We start from the raw sequence: 26161 nt of genomic DNA, 5'->3' as shown, positions 1-26161 counted from the left end.
TTTGCTGTGTTATTGTAGCCGGTCTTTACAGTTGAGCTTGTTTTCTATTTTGTTGATCTGCTTTAATTTCAACTGGGTTTTTGGTTGTTGGTTTTTCTTAATTTAAATTTTGTTCCTTATCTGATTTATTTATTTTGGTGGGGGAGAGGCAGGGCAATTGGGGTTCAGTGACTTGTCCAAGGTCACATGGCTAGTAAGTGTTAAGTTTTTGAAGCCGAATTTGAACTCAGGTCCTCCTGACTCCAGGGCTGGTGCTCTGTTCACTGTGCCACCTAGCCACCCCCGATTTATTTATTTTTTTTAGTTACAACCCCAACTTGTTTTTTCCTCTTTTCCCTTTGTGTAATAAAAGCATTGAAGACTTTACATTTGCCTATTACAAATGTTTTGACTGCATCCTATAGATTGTCAATTCAATACACATTTATTTAGTGTCTATTTTTGGCAAGGCATCATGAAAGATATGGAGGGTGATACAAGGATTTAAAAAAGTCTTTGCTTTCAAGGATCTTACATCTTAGTGGGCAGATATGGCTTATACATAGATAAGTAATTGCAACATACATGTGCTTAGCACAAAGCCTGACACAAAATAGTTGCTTAATAAATATTTGTTGATGGACTAATTTAAAGAGAGAACTAACAAATGCAGAGTTCAAGAAAGGCCTTGGTTAGTAAGTGGTACATTGGCTATGCTTCCAAGGAATCTGGGAATTCTAATAAGAAGTGGGGATTCTGGATATCAGGGACCAAAAACACAAAGGAATTTATGTTATTGTATTTTAAATTTTCTGTCATTGTTTATAAGTATTCACATAATAACAATAACCTATCTCATAAGGTTGATGTGAGGATCAAATTAGATTGATATTACATGAATGTAAGTTGTTATCATCATCATTACTTTTTCCATAATATTGTCTCCATATATCTTTAAAAGTCAGCCTGTTCATTAACTTGTTCAAATCAGTAACTCATTTATCATATTCTGATAATGAAGTATGAAATTTGCCATTATTAGTTGTATATTTCTTTCTTATAAAACTCTTAAGATTTTATTTTATAAAGTTGGCCGCCACATAATTTATTCGTATTCAGTTTCATTTTTATCATATGTATCTTAATGAACTCTACTTTTTCTTCAAATTTATGATCCTCTTCCCTGTAGCCCCAGCCTCCCTTAGAGTGACTATTATTTGATATATTTTGACCAACTTTTAAATTGATATTTGCATGCATATCTTTGCATTTAATATATTTCCATTAGACAACACAATGGTGTGTTCTAGTTTCAAATACATTTTATAACATTTTTTTCTTTACAAGGAAATGCAGTCCACTGACATTTAAAATTAAATTTCTTGTGGTCTTACTTTTTTTTTTTACAATTATTTTATATTGTTGGAAGACAAGTTAAACTTTCTTATTTTGCTGTACTGTTTTGATAACTAAACCTAATTTGACAAAACTAAACACAGTTGCTTTACTTTATGTGATTGCATGTACAAGTTTCCTTAGCACTTGATTCCCTAGTTGATGAAAGACAGGTGTTCTCTTGTAGATTCAACAGATTCTGTCTTTTCACTACCATTTTCTTTATTAATCTGAAAAACCCTGTTGATTATATGACTTAAATCTTTGGAGATTTATATCTCTTACATTACAATTTCAGTTGTAACCTAGTTTGGAAAGATATTTACACCCGAGTCCTTTTCTCCATTACTTCTTTGGAATTATTTTGAATTTTAAATGTCAGTCTCTTTCCATCAAGCAGAATGCTTAGAAACTGATTCTAAAGTTGAAGTTTATGTTTCCTAAATTCATACATGTTAGCATGGGTGGGATTGTTTTCCTCTTCATTTCTTCCTCCCCAAATCCCTAACATTCATCTTTCACAGTGAGACATAAACAGCACCTTCTTCATGCTGTGTTGTTTTCCCCACCCAATTACTCAAATCCTTCTTCCCCACCATATATTTGCATACTTTAAGTTGATTTTGTGTTTATTCTGCATATACATTCTGAACATACTTAGTACGTGATGTCTCCTCCTCTAGAGTATAAGCTTCTTGAGAGCAGGACTCATTCCATTTCTTTTTTTCTGTATCTCCAGAGGCTGGAGATTAAATGCCTGACACATGATAGGAACTTACTATATACTTGTTGATTGATTGGTTAGTTGGCACAAGGTTTATTTCAGCTTCTTTTGGCTTTTCTATTTTGGTGCTTTCATTTGTGGTTTCTTCTTAAAGGTAGCTCGAAAGATGATTTACTTTATCCTTGTGGTTTTGACATTTAAAGATAATTTGCCTGCTTGAATTTGAATTTTAAATTTTTTCTTGTTATAGTTCTTTGGATCCTTGCCATATGTAGAATATCACTTATTCTTGAGAGTGCTGGGAAGTTTTTCAAATAACTCCTTGAAAAGTGATGACTTAAGTTATTTCCTTTTTTGCTGTGTTTAGGGACACTATTATTCCTAAAGTTCAGTCTCCTAGATCTGTCTTCAAGCTTTGTAATTTTTTTCCACATTGTTTCCAAATATTTTTCAAATTTAATTATTCAATTCTTCCACATCGACTGCATTATGATTCTTCATTCTGCTGTATTTGTTTTGCTTTGCTTTTCTACTTCTAATGATGTTTCTATGTTATTTTACATTTTTGTGAATATTTTAAAATCTCCATTGTAGACTTTTAAAGCTGAATTCAGGTCTTTAATTGCAGTTTTCTTTGTTGTGTTCAGATAGTCCTTTAATTGTATCTGAGATGTATTAATTAAAATCATGTGTACCTTTAATTTCTCCCAGGACTTAATTTTTAATAAGTTTGAAGATTCCTCAAAAGATTTTCTCTTTTGAGAGAATTCACCTTTGGGATTTCCTTGCATTGTTTCTAATGTTTCTTCCTTAAGCATTTTTCCAGGAATTTGTCCTTGCTTCTCTTATACTTCTATTTTAAAAATTGTAGTAGAGCTTTTCTTTGGTTTGCTCATTGCCTTTTAAATTTTTCTTAGAAATGTGATGTCTTGGGGTGGCTAGTTGATGCAATGAATAGAGTACTGGCCCTGGAGTCAGGAGGACCTGAGTTCAAATCTGACCTCAGACACTTAATATTACTAGCCATGTGACCTTGGGCAAGTCAACTGTTCTCCATAAAGCAAAAAAAAAATGTGATGCCTTTTTATTATTTCTGTTGCAATTGTTTTGTTTGCTCATTGCCTTTTTTATTTTCTAGGCATGATTTCTTTTTATTGGCTATTACTATTTTCAAGAGGGTTGTAAAGAGTTTTTCTTCCTTTTGTGTTCTCTTTCTGCCATTTTGTATGCTTTTTTTTTTTAAACCAAGGAAAGAGAGATAATAAAGAAAGCATAGCAAAGGAATAGCTATCAGAATTCTCAATTTTTATCCTAGCCTTACTAATAACACTCTGTTTCAGTTGGTGAGAGAATTATACTTTGCCCAACTCTGCTATACCTTCCTACTGCATTAGAAATGGCACTAACGAATCTGTGTCCTCATGGGAAACCTTGAATCAAACAAAATGTCTGAAGAGTTCTGAGCTCTTCAGAAGAAAAATTTCTTTAATTCATGCAAGACAGAATGGTTCTTATGCAAGCTAAAACTTCATTGCCACAGTTAAAATGCAAAATTCTGTTCCATTCCAAAATGCCTTTGTTCCAGAGAGCATACATACTCCAAATATTTAGGGAGAGAGTGGAGTTTCTTCCACTTTGTTCCCACATTCTCTTTACTTATTATGCTCAATTCCAAGGGGAAATTATTGTCTCTGAATTGGTTCCAACGTTTTTTCCTTGAGTCTTTTAGAATTAACTCAGAAAAGCACTGATTTGGTTATGTAGGCATCATCTTTGTCCTCTCGAGTATATTTGGTTTCAATGCACCCGATGTTTCCTGAGAGTAGAACAGCTGTATGCACATCTGTGCTACTGTGAAAACTGAAAAATCCTGCTCTCCATAAGCTTTGATAAAAAAGGCAATGAGCAAACAAAACAATTGCAACAGAAATAATAAAAAGGCATCACATTTTTTTTTTGCTTTATGGAGAACAGTTGACTTGCCCAAGGTCACATGGCTAGTAATATTAAGTGTCTGAGGTCAGATTTGAACTCAGAACTACTTCTGTTATGTGACCTAGAGATACAGGACGGTTTGGGGGGGGGGGTGCAGTGCTTAGGAAGGGGGCAAAAATGATAAGGTCTGTTGCTTGTTTGATCCTGACTGTCACTAAGATTCTGATGCAGGGAATTCTATTATAGCCAGAACTCTTATTTTCCTTTGGATACACACTTTACTCCACCTCCCCCACAGAAAAGAATAAAATATTTTACATCATCTCTTCACTATGCAAATCATCAGCATATTTTTTTTTTTTAAGCAATCAGGGTTAAGTAACTTGCTCAAGGTTACACGGCCAGTTATTTCTGGATGCGGTGCTAAGTGTCTGAGCCCAGAATTCGATCTCCAAGCCATCCCAACACTGGAGCCAGTGCTTTTACTCACTGAGCCACCTGGCCGCCCCTAATGACCAGCATATTTTGTAGAAAACATCACATTTTATTAAATAAAGGGAAAATAACAAATGTTGGCAGGGCTGTGGGAAAATAGGTGTCCTATGAATTGGTACAGCCATTCTGGAAAGGAATTTGGAGCTATGGCACAACACTAAATTGCATACCCTTCCTCAAAGATTTAAAGAAAGAGGGAAAAGATCTTTATGTAGAAAAATATTTATAGTTGCTCTTCTAGAAGTGTCAAAGAACTGGAAACTAAGGGCGTGTCTATCACTTGGGGAATGGCTGAATTGAATTATAAATTGCAAATGTAACAGAATATTATGGTTCTGTAACAAATGACAAAAGGGGTGGTTTCAGAGAAACCTAAGACAACATATGTGATGCAAGCAGATCCAGGAGAACAACATTGTAAAAAAACAAATAGCTTTGAATGGCTGATGAAGTCTGGTCAATGCAGTAACCAACTCTGATTCTAACAATGAAGCATATTATCCACCTCTTGATAGAAAGGCCATGGAACCAAGATGTAGAGCACACATTTTTGGACATGGCAAATATGGGATTTTTTTTTTTTACTTAAGTATGGATATTTATTCCAAAATTTTAGTTTTTTTCTCTTTTTAGTTTGAGGGGAAAGGAAGTAGGAGGTAGAGGAAATAAAAACATTTGTTAATTGAAAAAGAAAATGAAAATTCAAAAAAGCGTATTTAACATTGTATAGATATCCTAATATAGCCATGTAATTTTAAAGACATTTTTTACTGGCCCTGTGATTTAATCTGATTTGTAAATACTTGCTGAGGAAGGTTTCTCAATCAATGCAGGTTGGCCCACTATATAGTGACTTAACAGTTTTCAAGACTTGCTTGGGACACTGAAAAGTTAAGGTCACACAGGTGGTGTATAGCAGGAACAGGACCCAGGTTGTTCCAGTTGCTTTCTGGTTACTACACCATGCTTCCTGTTATAAATATCATATGGAAAATGTGTGCATAATTATTGTTTAATAAATATTTATTGATTGACTGGTATTTTTGGTAAATAGCTTGATTTAAAAATAGCCAAAGTTTCTGAAGGCATCTGTTGTCCTGATTTTCTTTAGTATGACAAATTTTATCATATCTACATCAGGAAAATAATCTTTAACCTAATAATTACATCACTGAATAATATTAGATATAATGCTGTTCTTTAAATTGAGATGCTACCTATCATAATAAAGTACTATAGATGATTGATTCCGACCCAACCTTGTTAGCAAACTTTATGACTTGGTTTTACCTGATGTCTGGAAAAAATCTGTCTTGGGGGATGTAGAGGTAGGAACCAGTCTTCAACTGAGACCAGGGATAAAAATATTAGTTATATGAAATTGAGTCTATGAGTCTAGTATTTAGACATTAGTATACTTTTCAAAACATTTCTCAGTTGCTACATTTTCTGAAGAGGGGAGTCTGAAATCACTAGCTTTGTATATGAGTAATGATTTTCTGAGCATTATATCCACATTCTTTTATCTGCCATTGGAAAACATCTCACTTTTTTTTTTCCTTCTCCTCTAAGTTTATAGATGTCGACAATTTCCTGACTAATCCACAAACTCTCAATCTGATGATCTCTGAAAACAAGACTATTGTGGCCCCAATGTTGGAATCTCGAAGCCTCTACTCTAATTTCTGGTGTGGAATCACACCCCAGGCAAGTTGTATTGGGTAGTGCCTTGAGGGTTATGGGTAGTAATGAAGCAATGCTGGGTCCAAAGCCATCTCTTTCTTTTCTCCCCAACTCTATTGTGAAACAAATAAGCAAGTTTTTTCAGAAAGAGCTGTCCAGCTAAATAAAAATCTCTTGCCTGTGGCATCATAGGAGTAGTAGTGGTGAGTTCCTTATCTCTGCAAGTGGTGAAAGAGTTCAAGCAAAGGCTGAATGAGTCAAGTCAACAAGTGAATGGTCATTTATAAAGCGCTTACTATGTAACAGGCTCTGTGCTGGGAAAACTTAGAGGGGATTCCTGCTTTGAGTGCAAGGTTAAAATTGATGACTTTCTAGATAATTTTGCTTCTCTGAACCTCAGTTTCCACATGTGAAAATTGAGGGGGTTAGAAAAGGCAATAGAATCCTGGATTTAGAGCTGGAAAGAGCTTTAAAGATCATCTGGCCCAACCCCTAATTTTTCAGATGAGGAAACAGGACAAGAGAAGTTAAATGGCATCTTTAAATAAAGATGAAAAATAAACCCAGTCGTATTTAGTAGGGAAAAAACTCATAGTAGTAAGTAGCAGCACTGGAATTTGAACCTAGGTTTTCTGACTCCAAATGCAGCATTCTTTCCATGGCACCACGCTGAAGATGAACTCCGAGGTTCTTTCCAGCTGTAAATCTGTTATCCCTATGGACCTCATGTCTTTTCTCATGCTAAGGTTCTGTGCTTCTGGGAACCTGGCTCTCTGCCTTATCTACCATACATTCAAGGAGCATTCAATATGGGGTGTCCCAAGAGTCTTAGGGCAAGCTTGTGCTTTAATGGCTTAAGACTACCCTAAGACTTTGGGGACATCTTGTATTTATTTAGGAATGATGAGTTTTAAAGAGATTAGCATATGTTGTGAAGTACAAAGGAGCGCTAAAGGAGAATATAGTAGGATTTGCTTTTGTAAAATTCCAATTGTTTTTTCCATTGATTAGGAAAAGGGGTAGGGATGCAAAATATTATAAACCTATAGATTCTAAGTGCCTTGGTGGATAGAGGGCTGGGTCTGAGTTAGGAAGACCTGAGTTCAAATCCAGCTTTAGACATTTAACTAGCTAGTTAAGTTGGGCCCTTGACTGTAAAATAAGGATAATAATAGCACATACCTCCCAGGTTTGTGAGGATAAATTTGAGAAAATATTTGTAAAGCATTTAACACAGTTCATGGCACCCTCTAGGCACTATATAAATGCTAGTTATTAAGCACAGCTAGGTGACACAGTGGATAGGGCACTGGACCCAAAAAGGAGAACCTCAGTTCAAATATGGCTTCTGGTTCTGTGACCCTAGGCAAGTCACTTGGCATCTATTTGCCTCAGTTTCTCCATCGATATAATAGGAATGATAATAGCTAGCTCCCAGGGTTGTTGCGAGGATCCAATGAAAGAATAATTATAAAATGCTTAATACAGCCCTTGGCACATAGTAAGGGCCATAGAAATGTGAACTATTATTATATTTAGTCTGGAAGACTTCAGAAGGCACCTAGTTCAACACTGTCACTGTATAGATGAGAAACTGAGGTCAAGTGATTTTTCCAATATCATACAGACAGTAAGCATCCGGGCTGGGATTTGAAGCCAGGTTTTCTCATTTTAGATCTAGCAGTCTTCCCAGTATCTCATGCAACATTTCACATTGCCATCTTCCTTCTGTACTTGCCCAACTTGAATACCCTAAGCCTGGAATTCCCACAGTTTAATGCACACTGATAGCTGGAGTTTTAGCATTTTATTCATGCATTAGGAAGAAAAATTAAACTGACTTTGTGGTATGTTTGTGGGCTAAGATGACCCAAGGGCCAAAAAGAATCATTTTTTAAAAAGTTAACAAATGGCTTTCCAGAATGTAATTTATTCTAATAACTAAAGGGCTGAATTCTTAATCCATGTCTTACTAGTGACTTGAATTTTGAGCAGAGAAAAGGAATTAACTTTTTTGTGCCTGATTTTTCCCACTTCTGAAGTAATGTTTCCATCTCCAAATTATCATCTACACATCTTAGTAGGGTTGTAGTAATTACCAGCTAGTTAATATTTATTTAAAAACAAATTAAAAAAATCTTTTAGCTCCCTGGAAAAATAAGCTCTGTTATTTTAACCTGGAAAAAATTTCAAAAGCTCTCAACTAAAAAGAAAAAAATCAACCTCCCTAAAACAGGAAAGGTGGCAAAAATAACACTAAGAATATTGAAAAAGAATTTTGTTTTGACTGTGGCTCTATAAGCCCATGCTCCAAGAGTGGCACATACCAGCTTCTAATTTTTCTTCTATTTTTTGTTTTTGCTTTATTCATTAAAGGAGAGCGTGTCACACCCCAATTAACTAATATAATGTAAGTAAACATAAAACACCTTTTGTTTTTTGTTTTTTGGTGACTCTTTGGCTTTATGCTACTCCTAGTCCTGGGCTTACTGGAAGGAAATGGTCTAATGGCTAAGTGTGTCATCGTGGAGAGACTCACATGGCCAGAGCTCTCCCAACCAGGCCTTGGCTCATCCAAAAATGATCCCAGAGGCCTTTGGCTGACTAATGGGAACACTCGCTAACAGTGCCTTATTTATGTGGAAAACAGGAGAGGGAGCAAGCAGAGAAATGTTTCATCGGCCCTCCTCTTGTCTACAGGAGGCATAGTTTTACTGTAAATGTACTCAGTTCTCCATTTCTCAGTAACCCAGAGTTTTGTATTTGTCAGTAACTGTATCTGATTACATTATATACGCACACATACACATATGTGCATGCATATACATACATATCCACACATATACACATACACACACATATATGCTGTTCTGTTCAGTCATGTCTAACTCTTCATGACCTCACTTGGGGTTTGCTTGGCAAAGATACCAAAGTGGTTTGTCATTTTTCAGATGAGGAAACTGAAGTCAGCAGGATTACGTGACTTGCCCAGGGTCACACAGCTAGTAAGTATCTGAGGCTGCATTTGAACTCAGGAAGAAGAGACTCCCCTCTCTCCAGTCACTATGCCACCTACAGTTGGTTGTTAAATGACTTGACAGGGTCACACAGCTAGTAAGTGTCTCAGGACACTTGAACTCAGATCTTCCTGACTCTAGGCCCAGTACTCTATCCACTGTTCCACCTAGCTGTGGATGTATACTAAAATCTATATTTATATATGTATTGTGTGTATATGGATGTATACTAAAATCTACATTGATATATGTATTGTGTGTATATGGATGTATACTAAAATCTATATTTACATATGTATTGTGTATATATCTATATGTGTGTGGAAGTATTGCTGTATGTGTGTATATATGTATGTATGCATTTGCTGACTCAATCTACTCAATTTAGCCAGTACTTAGCACTGGAAATGTTAAAGAACCACTGAGCAATTGGATTAAATTTTGCAGAGGTCTAAGAGACCCTAAGATGAAAAGCTTGTATAAAGCATAGTGCTTACACAGTTATTCGTGCCTTCATCCATTTATTCGTTCAATAATCACTACCACAACCATCTACTATGTACAAGTCTTTGTGTTAAATAGGGAGAAGAGATGCAAAAATCTAATTTAAAAAACCCAGCCCTGCCCTCATGGAGTTTGCACTATACCAAGGGGGTAAAAGACAGCTATGCAGGTAAATGTAATACAAATTTGAACACAAGTTCATATCTGAGGATTATGAGATGCCTACAGCTAAAAGAACTTATTTAGCCACTGTCTGCTGTGCCAGACCCCAGCAGGGATCCATGAGAAATACATGATATGGTCTCTCTCTTCCAAGAGCTTGTCATCAGATATTTCGTGTGACAGTGAAGAAATGTATGCACCAGAATTTCCACATAGAGATGAATGCTGAACCTTTCAAAGCAGTCACATTGTGAGACTGAAGCTTATTGCAAAAACGCTGTTATCACTGATCCCATCATTCTTGGTACCCCTTTGGAGGACAGTCTTCAGGGAACCTCCATCACATTCTTTTCATTAATAATAACTGGCATCTCAATAGCGTGTCAGGGTTTGCAAAGTGCTACAAAGTTACAAGTGAAACAACTAGATGGTGTAGTATGTAGAGTGCTGAGTTCAAATCCTGTCTCTGTTATTTATTAATTGTGTGGGTCCTGGACAAGTCATTTTGCCATTTAACCTCAGTTTTCTTGTTTGTGAAATGGGGATAATAAGAGTGTGTATATGTCCAGATGGCTCAGTAGATGAAGCACTGGGCTTAGAGTCAGGATGACCTGAGTTAATCTACTGGAGAAGGAAATGGCCAGCCACTGCAGTATCTTTGCCAAGAAAACTCCATGCAGGGTCACAAAGAGTCAGACAATTGAGTGACTGAAAAATAGCAATGTCATGGGATTGTGGTAAGGTTCAGTTGAGTAAATGTGTAATGTAAGGATCAAGTTAGCAAACATGTAAAGTTCTTTGTAAACTTCAAATTGCTAAATAAGTACCAGTTACTACTATTGTCTCATTTCATTCTTGTAACAACCTTAGGGAGATAGGCATTGTAGGTACTGTACCCTCATTTTTCATATGAGGAAACTGAGGCTTAGGGGAAGCCTTGAGTGATTTGCTCATGGTCACACAGCTAATAAAGTGTCAGCAGTGAGGTTTGAACCCACATCTCTTCTGACTCAAAGCCTAGAGCTTTTCCTATTAATATTGCTGGCAAATATTTGACCTTGGGAAAATGCCATGGGTCATTTGGAATTGTATTTTGGTTTTTTGTTTGATTGTTTTTTGCTTTTTTTGGAGGGCAGTTGGGGTTAAGTGACTTGCCCAAGGTCACACGGCTTGTTTTTGTGTTGTGTCTGAGGCCAGATTTGAGCTCAGGTCCTCCTGACTCCAGGGCTGGTGCTCTATTCACTGTGCCACCTAGCTGCACCTGGAATTGTATTTTGAATAAGATGAGTTATCCATCTCGGTAATACTGTTTTATATTCAAAGAAAAAAAAAGGAGTTGTGACTATAAAGCAATAAGACCAGTAATCTGTCCTGTACGGCCCCAAAGCTTCCAAAATGCTCCAAGGAACAGTATTAGCCTTGAGTGGATTTGACCTCCCAGGGTGAAAGCATTAAATGAACATATTTCACTGAATGTTTAAATTCTAATGTTTGTTTAAAAATTAACGAACGATGCCAACTCTTACTTTACCATCACCTTTCGGAGCTTATATAACATGTCCCCTCTTATCACAGTCCTGTTGCATAAAGCAGAGGAGTCACATTTGCTGGCGGCAAAGCCCCCAAGTACTGCCCCAACCAAATTAAAACCACTGGGAAATGTTTGACAAAATAAATAAAAATACAATTGTGTTAATATGTTATTTTCTAAGTCAACATGGCCCACAGGATTTTCTATTTGTGTTTGATCCCACTGCTATAAAGCATTTATTAAACGAGGAGACCATGCTTAAGCTTGTCATTCCTGTTTGTGGTCTGAAATCTCATTATGATACAGGTAATTTGGAGAGAAAGAAGAGTGGCACAGTAAATTAGGAGTCAGAGGACTTGGGTTCAAATTCTGGCTCTTCATAGATTCAGAGGTGAGAAAAACCCTGGAGATTTGATAGATAGGTTAGATTTTTCCATAGTTATTTTACAGATGATGAAAGTGGAGGCCAGAGAAGTTAAACTACTTGCCTACTTACTACTCAAGTGGTAAGCAGCAAAGTCAGGGTTCAAACCCAGGTCTTTTTTCTCTAAATCCAGCATTTAGTGTCTGAGGCCAGATGTGAAAGCGGATTATCCTGATTCCACATCCCACATTGTCATCCATTCAGCTGCCTCATGTAGATAGCACTTTTTGTACTCTCCCTACCAGTCTTTGAGTGAACCCAAGAAGCAGTGAAAATGACCGACCTGAAACAGGTCATGCTAAAAAGTGCAAATGTGCCATCTTATATAACTTATATGAGATGGAAAATAATAATTGAGTTTTATAAAGTTCTCTAATACTTGCAAAGCACTTTGTATTAATTTTCTCCCTTGGCAGCTAAGGATGTCATGAAGAGGGCCTGGGGGTCTGGAGTTAGACCCACCTGAGTTCAAATCCTGCCTCAGACACTTACTAGCTGTTTGACTTTGGACAAGTCACTTAACTTCTTTCTGTCTGTTTCCTCATGTGTAAAATGGAAATAGTAATAGCACCAACCTTCCGGTATTAATGTGAGGCTAAAATAGGGATTTTTGTAAAGCACAGTGCCAGACACATTCTAGGCACTTAATAAATGTATGTTCCACTTCCCCTTCCCTGTGATCACCATGTGAGTTAAATATTTCCAGGTATTTTCTCCATTTTTATGGATGAAGAAATGAGATCGAGAGGCTAGTTGACTTTTGCTAAGTTATAGAGCTCCTCTCTGAGGTAGGATTGGAACCCAGATCTTCTCGACTACCACTCAGTTCACTGCACCATTGGACTAGGGAATAACTATGGAAAAATTTGATCTATCTATCCAAAAATTCGACCCATCAATTTGTTGTTTTACAGGGCTACTATAAACGGACCCCAGACTACCTCCAGATCAGGGAATGGAAGAGAAGAGGCTGTTTTCCTGTTCCGATGGTCCACTCCACATTCCTCATTGACCTCAGGAAAGAGGCCTCACACAAGCTGATGTTTTTTCCCCCACACCAGGATTATTCCTGGACTTTTGATGATATCATTGTCTTTGCCTTCTCCAGTAGGCAAGCAGGTATGGAGGGGTGTGTGTGTGTGTGTGTGTGTGTGTGTGTGTGCGCATGCACTTGCCTCTTTGAGAGGAATGCAAAATCAATTTGTTTTAATAGAATTCAAGATATTTTAAAAAGCACCTAATAAGAGTAGAGAAGAGGTGTCAAATGAGGCAACACGATATTAAAATGTAATGGGAAATATTTAACAAAATAAATAAAAATGCAGTAAAACATAGATTATATTACATTTTAAAACCAAGTCAATCTGCAGCCTGCTGAATAAGCAAACCCCTCATCAACCACAGCATCTAGAGAACTCAAAGGCTTTGCTCTCCAAATAGTATGCTCTTCGGGAACAATGTAAACTATTCCCTTATTTCACTAAAGAACACTCTGAATCAGGAAATGTTGTATTTCTAGAAAGTCTAGTGCCCAGATTTTCAAACTCAGTCATTCCTGAACTTGGAATTATTCATGAGGTAACACCCAAAGAAAATCTCCTTTCTATTTGAGGCTCACACTACTTTGGAAATTTAAAATCTCCCTCCTCTACACAGAAGATTAGGATTTGGAAATCATGCCCTTGAACTCCTCTCTCAGATCACATAAAAGCCTGCATCATCATCCCAGTAACATCCCAGCCTTTAGATACCAGTTTTAAAGTTTGTAAGGTGCTTTACAGTCATGCTGCCATTTTACCTTACGACAACCCTGTGAGGTAGGTGCTGTCATTATCCCCACTGATAAAGAGAAATTGAGGCACAGAGGTGATGCCCAAGGTCACACAGCTAGTAAGTGTCTGAGGCTGGATTTGAACTCAGGTTTTTGTGCTACCTGGTCCAGGACTCTATCCACTGCACCATCCAGCAGTATGTCTACCACTGCCATATGTTTCTGTTATTTATTGCTCCCAGTGTGGAGTTGAGAAAAAGAAACCACTACTGTCTTCCTCCCAGCTCCCAAACCTCTAGTTGAAGGTCCCCTTCGCTAATCTCCAGTCTGAGAGAGAGAAGAAAGCACGACCAGCTGACTTTTATAGACCACAGGGGACGAGGTTGGCTCTTTTTTGATCAGCAGTCAATAGAACACAACCAACTGGGTTTTTCTGAAGCCAAATCAATACAAGGCCAGTGAGAATGCTCACATTCTATGGGGAAATAACACAGAATTGCTCACTGCCTGTAATCTCATCATTGATTGCAGGACTCAATTTGATCAGTGACTATTCTGATCAATCCCCTTACATAAGAAGATGCAAAGGAGTTAAGCTAACTAGAAGAGAGATGCCCATTAAGACATGGTATCAATTGCCCTTTTAGCAAAATTAAAAAAAAATTAAAGCATCATATAATCAATTGGTTAATCCATAAACATTTATTGAGCACCTCCTATGTGCCAGGCATTGTGCTAAGAGCTGGGGATACAAAAAAGAGGCAGAAGATTGTCCCTGCCTTCAAGGAGCTTACATTCTAATGACTCAGTGTTTCAGAGTGCTTCATAGCTGTTATCTTCTCATACTATATTCCCAGATGTGGAAAATAAAACGAAGGGAGGTCAAATGGTTAAAATGATTTAGCCATCGGGGCAGGGTAACAACTTAATTATGTCTCCATCCCCTTCTTCATGTCATGAGGGTTTTGAAGAATCAAAATCCCTTCTGAATCCCCTGGAAGCATCTGTCCCTGCAAAACCCAGAGTCAGAGAGTTGGAAACTTTCTCAGCAAGAAAGGGAAGCTGACAGTGATTTGTGGGCCAGGTCAGATTAGTTCATTTAAACAGGGTCCAGAACCATTAAGGGAGGTGAATAAAGGTCTTTTTTCTCCCCTCCGCCCTCCCTCCTATCTGTTAATGCTTCATGAGATTTGGCAGACAGTGCAGCTGACTGCAGGGAATTTCATCCAGGTCAAATAAAAGCGTCACTAGATAGATAATTCTTGTATTATAGTAATTAAAAAATCATAGGTTTGGCCACGCGGACTCACACTTACCTGACAAGTCATTTTAGCGAAACTTTTTTTTTTTTTCATTAAAATGGGACCTGGCAAGGCTTGGAACTGTTAGTAATTCACGCTTCCATCCTGTATTCAAAGCTGAATGCTCTCCTGTGGATGGCCCCAGGGCTTACTTCATGAGATGGGCAGGGGAAGGAACTTGCCGAATACAGAGAGTTGTGTGGTGTGTTTGTTAATACTGACATCTTGCTGGGTGTCAGACGGACTAAAAAGAGAGGCTTTCTCTTCCTACCCTCTGAACCTGACATAAAGTGTTTACATCTACATTAGGTTGGCTCCAAATTCATCGTTGTCAAGAGACGAAAATATGACCCAGGAAAGTCAGAGCATTTTAAAATTCCTTTTATCCTTTCCATTTAATGATAGAACTCAATTGCTCCCTTTTCCTCTCTTGGCAATGCCTACATTTATCTTTCATAACCTCACTAGCCTTATGGGTCTTTTCTGTCTGCTTTCATATCAAATAAGGATTTCATCCCTAATTTTTTCCTTATTCCCTTTCAATTGGTTTAGTGTTCATTTCTGCCCTTGGGAACCATAATCCCTTCCTTCCTTTTGATTCTTTCCTTACCTTTATTTTTCATTGTACTCTAGGCCAGCAGAGGATTTTTTTTCATTTAGAGAAAAAATGTCCAATTTCCTCTGAGCTAGACAAGGAAGGAATGGTCTGATATCTGTGAGCTTCCAAATGGTGGGTGTCATTTTAAATAAAGGGAAAGTCTGATGTCCCCAAAGACTAGAAATGGTGCACACAACTACCTGGTATTTTGCTCTCAAAGTATGGTGAGCTTTTAAAAATTAAACATGTTATTTAGAACATAATCTTGAATAGCAGTACAAGCATCTCTGAACTTTCTTAGGCATTTAAATGAATTTGAATTAATAAAGCATCATAACAGCTTTTCAGCTGCTTCCTACTAGTACCCATCAAAATCCTTTGGATATTCATTGTCTCTCACTTTTCCTGTTGCATGGCCATCGCTATCCTGTATTCTATTTTTATCCTGAATTTTTCCCCCAAGGTTGTGTTATTTCCTACTACAGGTCTTTGTAAATTTCTTTACATTCTTTATACTTGTTGGTATTAATGACATTATGATATTCCATTACATTAATATAACATAATTTACTTAAGCCTTCCCCTATTGTTGGACTTTTTTAGGCAGCTTTCTAGGTTTTGCAATTACATGTAACACTGATTTGAATTTTTATTTTGTTTAGTTTGCTAAGTTTTAAGGACAAACCGCCCTTGCTGACCAGTCACCTTCTTGTTCCCTCATTGAACTTGAACCTCCTCCAGATGCCTGTGCAGAACCCCTCCCAGAAAGTGTGTTTTCTGATCAGCGTTTCTTTTTCTTTGATCATCAGGTATTCAGATGTATCTCTGTAACAGGGAACACTACGGCTACCTTCCCGTCCCACTGAAGCCACACCAGACGCTGCAGGAAGACCTAGAGAACCTCATTCACGTGCAGATAGAGGCAATGAGTAAGTAAGACAAGGAGGCCACCCATAGGGCAGGGTCCAGCTTTGCAGGCAGCTGGCTGTCCATTTTAACGGCCAGGAAAAGGTAATCACTTCAGCCTCTCCTCCCTCTGTTCCCTGACGAAAAGTCCCGGCTCCACATCCACAGGTAAGATTGCTGTGGGAAGCGGGCTCGCTCTGGGCTTGGAGATGTGCATTGAAGGTGGCCCCTTCACCTGCGCAACCTTGGACACGTCACTTCACCTCTGAGCCTCTGTTTCCTCATCCACAAAATGAGGCGGTTAGGCCAGGTGATTCTGAGGTCCCTCCCAGCTAAATGTGAGCCCTTCCAAATCTAGGATCCTTCCTTCATTGGACACTAGCAGCAAGCACTGGTCTGTCTTAGCTACAGCAATGAACAGACAAATTAATTTAATTCGATGGGTTTGTTTTTGTTTCTGAAACCAAGAAGTAGAATCACAGATTTAGAACTAGAATGGACTTTAGGTCATGTAGACTAATGTCCTCATTTTACAGATTAGAAAACCAGGGCCCAGATGAGCTAAGTGACTTCATTGTGGTCAAACAAGGACAAAATGCTTCTCCTCTGACTACAGGCCTGGTACTTTTTCTATTGCTCATAGGTCTCAATCACCCAGGACTGGCCGCTGACTGAACCGTCTCTCTACTTGTCCCCTGACATTTCTTTTGTTGGTGTCGTTTTTGTTCAGCTATTTCAGTCATGTCCAACTCTCTGTGATCCCATGTGGGGTTTCCTTAGCAGAGATACAGGAGTGGTTTGCCATTTCGTTCTCCAGCTGATTTTACAAATGAGGAAACTGAGACAAATAGGGTTAAGTGACTTGTCCAGGGTCACACAGCTAGTTTCTGAAGCCATATTTGAACCCAGAAAGATGAGTTTTCCTAGCTCCAGGCCTGACTCTATCCACCGTACCATCTAGCTGCCCTGATATTTGTTTGTGGAGTTCTTACTCATCTTGGCCTGAGACTGTTTTTTTTTTTTTTTCCTTTTTCTTTATTTTAATGGACCCTCAAAATACTTACATTTTCCTTGGTCCCAGCATAAATCTGAATAGTCATTTGTAAGTGAAAATGCCTTTGTTTTCTGGGTAGGTACTGGAGAAAGTCCTCCAAATGAGTTATCTCTGAAATTCCACAAGATTTTGGATAGGTTCCCAAAGTGAGAAATACCACTCCTTGGGGGCACTGGAACAGGGGGTGGTGGTGGTGGTTATTTCTTTTGAAATGATGCAAATTTCCCCCCCTAAAGGGCTAAAGAAAGTAGATTTCAGGGGGAGGGGGGCACTGAGTAATTTTTTTTAACAAAGGGGACAGTAGGCCAAATAGGTTTGGGAACCATCTGTCTGTGAATCATGTCAATCTGAAATACAGCCAGCAAGTACAGAATCCTAAATTACAAATCTCTCCTGCAAATAGTGAAGGATTTAAGACAATCTCTCTTTGCCTCTAATTAATAAATTACAGACATGAGAATGGATGTCCCTGTGTTTAGGCTGAAGTACCAGGTAGAAGGCAATTTATACTTTACATGGTTGACAATTCTGGAACATCTAGGCAGCTCAGCTTTTTCATCATTAACTGTGTTGCTTTTCCATTCAGTTAAAAATATATATGTAGGGGCAGCTAGGTGGTACAGTGAGTAGAGCACCGGCCCCAGAGTCAGGAAGACCTGAGTTCAAATCTGGCCTCAGACACTTAACACAAAAAACAAAAACTAGCCGTGTGACCTTGGGCAAGTCACTTAACCCCAACTGCCCTCCAAAAAGCAACATATATATATGTGTGTGTGTGTGTGTGTGTGTGTGTGTGTATACATACTGTGTTTCCCCAATAATAAGACACTGTCTTATTATTTTTTTGGACAGAAAAACACCAGAGGGCTTATTTTCAGGGGAGGGCTTATTTTAATGAACATTGACAGCAATTTTAATAAACAGGTATATGTGAACAAAAAAATGTACCTTTATTCAATAAGCAAATCACTGGGGAAGAACAGGATGACGCGCCCACTGCTGCAGCTCTGATTGGATGCAGCTCGGAGCGCGGCGTGCGTTTCACTGGGGGGGGGATGGTGCATACAGAGGGTACCGTAATGTAGCGTGTAGCACAGGGGATCACCTTCACTACAGTAGCAATCTCAATAGGGCTTATTTTTGGGGGAGGGCTTATTTTAGAGGAATCTTACACAGTAAGGGGAGGGCTTATTTTCGGGATAGGTCTTATTATCGGGGAAACACGGTATATATACACATATAGTATACCTGTATATGTATATATACATATATGTGTGTACAGTGCATACATGCACATATATACTATACAATGCACCTATATACAGGTGTGTACATACATACACATATGTGTGCACCTATCTGTATATATGTTTGTGTACACATACACATACAGGTTTATACATCTAAGCATTTAGTAGTGCCCTGCATGCTACACTAAGTATTCAAAGAAAAAAATGAGGCTCCCTGCCCTAAAACTCTTTACAACAAACGTGTTCCGCTAAGCAAACACAAAGTATTTTCAGCAGGTCTGGGCGTCAGGCCTCTGGGATGAGGTGGCCCTTGAGCTGAGCCTTAAAGGGAGCTGGTGTTGCTAGTAGGCAGCAGTGAGGAAAGAAAGCATGGGGGCAGGCATGGGGGGCTAAAGCCCAGCTGAAGGGTGTAGGCACCGTGACTGGAAAGCAGTGGGTGAGGAGGAATAACACGGAACCCACTTGGAAAGATAGGTCGGAGCTGAGTGGGGAAGGAACTCCAGCTCATGCCATATGAGAGGTGGCTGGAGGGACTAGAGAAAACAGGGGGACATGCTGTCTCCTCTGGAATGTTTGGAGGGCTGACAGGTGGCAGAAGGAAAAGCAATGGGGCCGAGCTGCAAAGACGCAAACTGACGCTTGATTTGGGGGGGGAAAGTTTCTAACAATTAGATCCATGCACAGGTGCGTGAGGGGCCTCTGGAGGTGGGGAATGTCCCCTCCCTGGGCGTCCCCAGTGTGGCCTCTTCTAATCCTGACGTTCTGTGATTTCTGTGCTTTGCTTATACCCCCACCTAGTTTATGCATAATATTCACTTTGGAAATGTCATTGAATTGAGCCCGATACTGATTTATCTTCAGAGACTGAGTAAGGAGCAGTTCAGGGCACATCATAGAGCCTTAAAAGGGCTGACTGACACATCAGTTATTCAGACCCCTCAGGCTCAGCATTTAAGCCCTCCACAGCTGGCTTCCACTGGCCTTTTTCCAGCTTTGTTTCATCCTACTACCCTTCAGAAATTATATGCTCCAGTTAAAATGGACCACTAGCTGTACCTTGAAGAAGCCAGTACTTTGTCTCCCAGGTCTGTGCATTCAGAATGCCCCGCCCCCTTCCCCTTGTTCCTTGAATGAATTCTGTCTCCATCTCCACATCCCAGAATCCTTGTCTTCCTTCCAGGCTGGGCCCAGTTGGTCCTTCCTCTGGCACCTTCTCTGATCTAGCCTCTTCCTCACCCCATTTGTTAAATGTGACCTCCTTCTATATTCCTTACACAAGGTGTCCCAAAAGTCTTAGTACAGATTTAATCTACTGAAACAAAACTGCTCTAAGACTTTTGGGACATTTTGTACTATATATTTGTGTACATGTTATATCTGCCTAGTAGAAGGTCAGCTCTTTGAGAGCAGAGACCCTTTGGTTTTGGGATCCCCAGTGCTGATTACAGTGTCTTACACAAAGGAGATATTTAATGATCATTTGATAGATCAAAGTGCATTCAATGTTCATAGTTTTGTCATTAGTCATTTGATTTTTAAAAAATAGAAAAATTAAGCATGATTGGGGGAAATGTTAAAAGTGTGATTTTGTGTGAATGGCACTCTTGCTAATCATGCATTTTAAAATATCAGGGAGGAGGGCACCTTCTCGGGAGTGCCCTTAGAATCTTTTTTTTTTTAAAGCAATTGGGGTTAAGCAACTTGCTCAAGGTTACACAGCCAGTTATTTCTGGGTGTGGTGCTAAGTATCTGAGCCCAGATTTGTTTCACAGGTCATCCCGACACTGGAGCTGGTCCTCTTACTCGCTGAGCCACCTGGCCGCCCCTAAGCAATTAGGGCTAACTAACTTGCTCAAGGTTACACAGCCAGGTGTTTCTGGGTGGGTAATAAGTGTCTGAGCCTGGATTCGATCCCTGGGTCATCCCGACACTGGAACCAGTGCTCTTACCCGCTGTGCTACCTGGTTGCCCCAGTGCCCTTAGAATCTTAAGAGAGAGATGTAGCCTTGCTCTGGGAGAGCAAGTAACTCACCAGTGTAAGTGTGAATTGGGCTGAAACTCCTCAGAGTTTGTGAAATCTGTACCTTTTTACACTCTTCACCACCAGTGAGCCCTCCTTTGTAGCAAATAAGTATAGTCAAACAAAATAATATATTGGCTATAGTTAGATTTTCCCAAACCTATGTTTTCACCCTTGTTCTGGTCCACTTACTGTGTAGATCAATTATTATTATTTGTTAGTTCATTTTCATAAAACCATTTATCTAAAAATATTGGAAAGAATTGTACATCATCATAACAGAGCAGAAAAAATTCATATGGATCACAGCATAGTTTTCAAATGCCCTCCATTTAGAAACCCTAGATAGTTTACCTTGTTATTAATTTAAGCATATCGGTATCACTTGTGGTTAAAGAACCAATTCAAGGAATTATCAACAAACCTAAGTGCCTTACTTTGTACAAGGCCTGATGCTAGGCAATGAGGATACAGAGAGATAAAATACACAGTCCCTACCCTCAAAAAACTCAGAATTTACTTATGGAGATAGGGATTATGCAAAGATAAACAACAAAACAAAGGAGCATATGGTAAGTGCCCATAGTACAGAATAGACAACTGAGTCCTTATTTCCTCCTGGGTCCCAGCCCTGCATTGCTAACTTGCCTGATGGGTGTCTCCACCTGTGCGTTGCATAAGTATCTCAAAAAGTCCAGAGCAGAACTCTGCACCTCTTCCCCTCCAGTCATCCCTCCTCCTAATATCCCTTTTTGTTGACTGTGCCACCATCCTTCCAGTCATCACAGTTTGCAAGATGTTGTCCTTCCTTCTTCACTCTCCTTCACTGCCTTCATCCAGTGACTCTCCAAGTCTTGTTCTGTCTCCACAATATCTTGCATTCCTCCTCTTTTCTCTACTCACACCTGCCCCCTTAGGTAGTGATCCTTGGGCTCCAAGTGACATGCTCTTTTCATGGTGCTATGACATCTTCCTTAAGAAGGATCAAGTACCGTCGACACACTCCACTCAGCAGCAGTTAATACGCTGGTAGAACTCATTACTCCTAAGGGGTGGTGCAGTCAAAAAGTATAACTCTTTCCAGGAAGTATTGGGACAAATGTATGAGTGGAAGAGCTATAAATAGCCAATAAGAGAAACTGGAATATAGCTAATAACCTGACCTCAGAGATTGATTTCAAGAAGGAAAACTGGGCTCAGGGGCCCCTGTATGTCATGGGTCTGATCTAAGATCATTTTTCCTATCTGGAAGATCATGGTGGCATAATGAATAGAGCAGTGAACCTGGAGCCAAGAAGATCTGAGTATGAACCCAGCCTAGCTATGTTCCTTTTTCCTTTTTAGTTGTTTTTCAGTCATTTAAGGTTTTCTTAGCAAAGATGCCAGAGTGGTTTGCTGTTTCCTTCTCTGGCTTATTTTACAGATAAGGAAACTGAGGCAAACAGGGTTAAGTGACTTGCCCAGGGTCACACAGCTAGCAAGTGTCTGAGACCAGATTTGAACTTGGAAAGATGAGTCTTCCTGACTCCAGGCCTGATGCTCTATAGTATCACCTAGCTGCCCCTACTACCTATGTAACCCTGGGCAAATCACTTCAACCTCTGTCTGCCTCAGTTTCCTTATCTGTTAAATGTGGATAATAACATCGCCTAACTCCCAGAGTTATTGTGAGTATCAAGTGAGATAATGCCTATAAAATACTTTATAAAGCTTCAAGCACCATTTACACTGAAGGTTATTCTGTTATAGATTTTATCATTATCATTATGATGCGACTACTTCTTACCATAAAATGTTAAACATCACACACATAGCCTCGAAATTTGAAATGAGCTATGACTTTCAGAAACCAACCACTTGGAGCTCCTACAGGTGAATCAGTGAGCAGGCTGTAATGTCTGTGCCGTCTTTGCCTGCAACAAAATAATTGCAGCATCTTTTTTGACCGAGGCCATTTTTAAAACTCCACGGGCCATTTGTACATCTTTTAGAAGCGAGACGCAGAGGAGAATCCATTCTCGAGTAGTACAACCACCTTGTTTAGGTCTAAGTAAGGAAAGCTGCCTGGGAGGGAAGAGAGAATTAGAGCAAACAGAACATTCTTTCGGGAAGGTTTTCACGTTGGGTTTGTTTTTTTTCCCATGGAAATCAAAAGGAACGAGAGAAGCAATAGAGCAGAACAAATGGAAATATACTAGAGGGCAGCCTCAAAGTAGTATGTATTTGCAGAAAAACCTAGGAGAGGAAGAAGCCACCAATTGTTACTAGCAGGTGCGGAGATGAGTTTTTGTGTGGCTGGGGAAGCGAGGACCTTTACTTGTGAATCTGAACAGTTGACAGTGTATCTTCATGGTCCAATTTAATACACATTCCTGTCCAGTAAACATTTGTTAAGCATCCCTTGCTTGCAGAGTTAAGGCCAAAAAGGAAATAAATGCAAGAGAGTATTTTAAGCAACTCTTAGAAGCAGCGTGGTATCATGGGAGGAGCACCAGCCTTGGAGACAGAAGACCTGGATTTGAATCCCAGCTCTGACACTTAAGAGTGTGAGAATAATTTTGGTATCCCTAATCAGTATGGTCAGTATCTACTCAGCTCATTGTGACCTTAGGGAAATCATAGAACTTCTCTGAGCCTCTGTTTCTTTATCTGTGATGAGAATAATCCTACTTATACTACCTATACCACAGATTGCGTTTTTTTTAAATGCAAGTGTTTTTATAAATTCAAAGTAATTCTAATAATAGTTGACATCTAAATAGCATTTTAAATTTTGCAAAGAGCTATACATATGCTGTCTCATTTGATCCTCATAACAATTCTCTGAGATAGATGCTATTATTATCATCATTTTACAGATGATGAAATTGATGCAGACAGGGGTTAAATGAAATGATTTGCTCGGGGTCATACAGCTAGTGTCTGAGGCTAGATTTGAATTCATGTCTTTCCATCTCCAAATCCAGCAATTAAAAAGGAGCTATTATGATTAGTTTAAATTATATTGAAGAATATAACTTATATTCTATATTAATAATGTATTCTAATGTATTTTATACATTCAAAAATATTATTCTGAGAAGGGGTCCCTAGGTTTCACCAGACTGCCAAAGCAAAGGGTCCATGACTCAAAAACGGGTAAGAACAGAAAGTCACCCTGTTTGCCAGTCACACTGCACTGACTGTAGCAAGGCCCAGAATAGTCAAGGTCTCCCTCAGTGAAATCCAGAGCCATTCAAAAGAAATCAATCTAACCATCTACAGAGAAAAAAATCAAATGTATGAAAAGGGTTTATTGCCTAGAAGGCTATGACACCTTGTTGGATGGGAAATCAATTGAATTAATCAGTGACTGACATACATACACACACAATATGTATATGTATGTTTGTATAGGTGTGTATAGGTGTGTATATAGGTATATGGAGATATATGTTAACATGTATACATACACATATATGTGCACTTATATACACATACAGAGAGAGAGATGCAGATAGAGAAATAGAGATAGAGATATATCTTGGACAGATGGACAATGTACTTGGTCCAGAATTGATTAGGAGGCAAAAAGTGGATTGGATTTGAAAAATTGTATCATCTTTTAACACTCCTGAGCTGCCCTCTGACACCAAAACCTTTCTTTTTAGCACTAATAGTCTCCCAGGAATGCTATGTAGCTGTGAATCATAAAACACAAGGAATCACAATTATAGATGACCCAGAGGGCAATGGAGAGGCAAATCGTGGGCATGAGTAGCTGAGTGGTCTATGAGAGCTCATCTAGAAAATGAACAAGTATAAAAGGAGTCGGACTGATCATTTATTACAGGAGAGCATGGATCAAGGCCACTCGGTGTAGCAAATGTGTTTTTTTGTTGTTTAGTCGTTTTCAGTCTTGTCTGGCTGTGACCCCACTTGTGGTTTTCTTGGCAAAGACATTGGTTCTACACTCTGGAAAATGTATTGAAAAGATGTGCTATATTTTTTATACTATTTTTCAAGATTAGACTTGTTCTATTTGTCCCCTTAGGAAAGAAATCAGGGCAATGGGTAGAAACTGCAGAGAGGGAAAAGGTTCATAACAGTTAGGGTCATCCAAAACTGAATTCAGCTGCCCCCCCTTGAAGCATCAGGTTCCTTTTCTCAAGATGTCTTCAGGCAAAGGCTGGATCACCTTTTGTGACATGTGACAGATTTGTGGAGCAGGTAGGCAGTGTCGCGAATAGAGAGCACTGGCCCAAGAGTCAGGAAGACCTGAGTTTGAATTGTGTGCCTCAGACACTTAGCTGTGTGACACCAGGCAAGGCACTTAGCCTCTCTGTGCCTCCGTTTTATCATCTGTAAAATGGGCATAATAATAGCACTTCCCTCCTATGGCTTATTCTCACTCCTTACTCTCCATAGATCTGATCAAGAGCTATGTCTTGCGGTTTCTATCCCTATAATGCCTCTCACGTCCATCCCCTTCTCACTGCTCACATGGATACCGCCATAAATCAGGTCCCCATCCCCTCTTGACTTGACTATTGCTGCAATCTCCTAATTAGAGTCCCTGCCTTAAAGAAACCTCTACTCCATTCCATCTCCCTATTCCCCAAAGCTTCCCAGGAGTAGTCTGACCACATTGCTCCCCTAATCAATGAACTTCGTTATTACCTCCCTATTGCTTAAAGGATCAAACACAAACCCCTCTCTCTGGCTTTTAGAGCCCTTTGCCATCTAGCCCAAACCTATCCTTCTGGCCTTATAATGCATTCCTCCCCTTCACTTGTTCCATAGTCTAAAGTACTGGTCTTCTTGCTATTCTTCACACACAATACTCTGAAGTCTGTCTGATACCTTTGTACTTGGTCGTTCCTTCTTCCCTCTGCCTTTTAAAATCTCTTACCTCCTTCAAGACTCAGCTCAACCTTCATCTTCTACCTGAAGCCTCTCCTGATCCTCTCTAATGCTAATGTCTACCATTGCACCCTTTATTTATTCTAGATATGCATGTAGACATGCATATAAAATATATAATGCATGTTATATGTTTGGGCAGCTGGTGGTGTAGTAGATAGAGTGAAAGGACCTGGAGTTAAGAGGACCTAAGTTCAAATCCAGCCTTAGATACTCAGCTGTGTGACCCTGGGCAAGTTACTTAACCCTGTTTGCCTCACTTGTCTCATCTGTAAAATGTACTAGAGAAGGAAATGATAAACCACTCCAGTATCTTTGCCAAGAAAATCCCAAAAGGGGTCACAAAGAGTCGGGTGCTACTAATTAACTAAACAACAACAGCAGCGTGTTATGTATTGCATATATGTAAATGTATATGTGTATATAACATATATATATATCATACACATACACATAAGTGCATATATATATATATATATATATATATATATATATATATATATATATATA

General features: G+C 39.1%; 1 protein-coding gene across 1 annotated transcript in view; it reads left to right on the top strand.

Moving 5' to 3' along the window:
* Positions 1-26161, top strand: part of COLGALT2 (collagen beta(1-O)galactosyltransferase 2) — a 137869-nt gene that overhangs the window by 86419 nt on the left and 25289 nt on the right. Inside the window, exons 4-6 of the mRNA XM_069074411.1 lie at positions 6101-6235; positions 12764-12968; positions 16329-16448. Coding sequence (XP_068930512.1) covers positions 6101-6235; positions 12764-12968; positions 16329-16448 — 460 coding nt within the window. The remainder of the gene's footprint in view (positions 1-6100; positions 6236-12763; positions 12969-16328; positions 16449-26161) is intronic.

The sequence above is a fragment of the Petaurus breviceps genome, unplaced genomic scaffold (assembly GCF_028583685.1).
Source record: "Petaurus breviceps papuanus isolate PSGF00001 unplaced genomic scaffold, PetGlider_PUasm1.0 90895, whole genome shotgun sequence".
NCBI lineage: Eukaryota > Metazoa > Chordata > Mammalia > Diprotodontia > Petauridae > Petaurus > Petaurus breviceps.
This window is presented reverse-complemented; position numbering and strand designations above follow the sequence as displayed.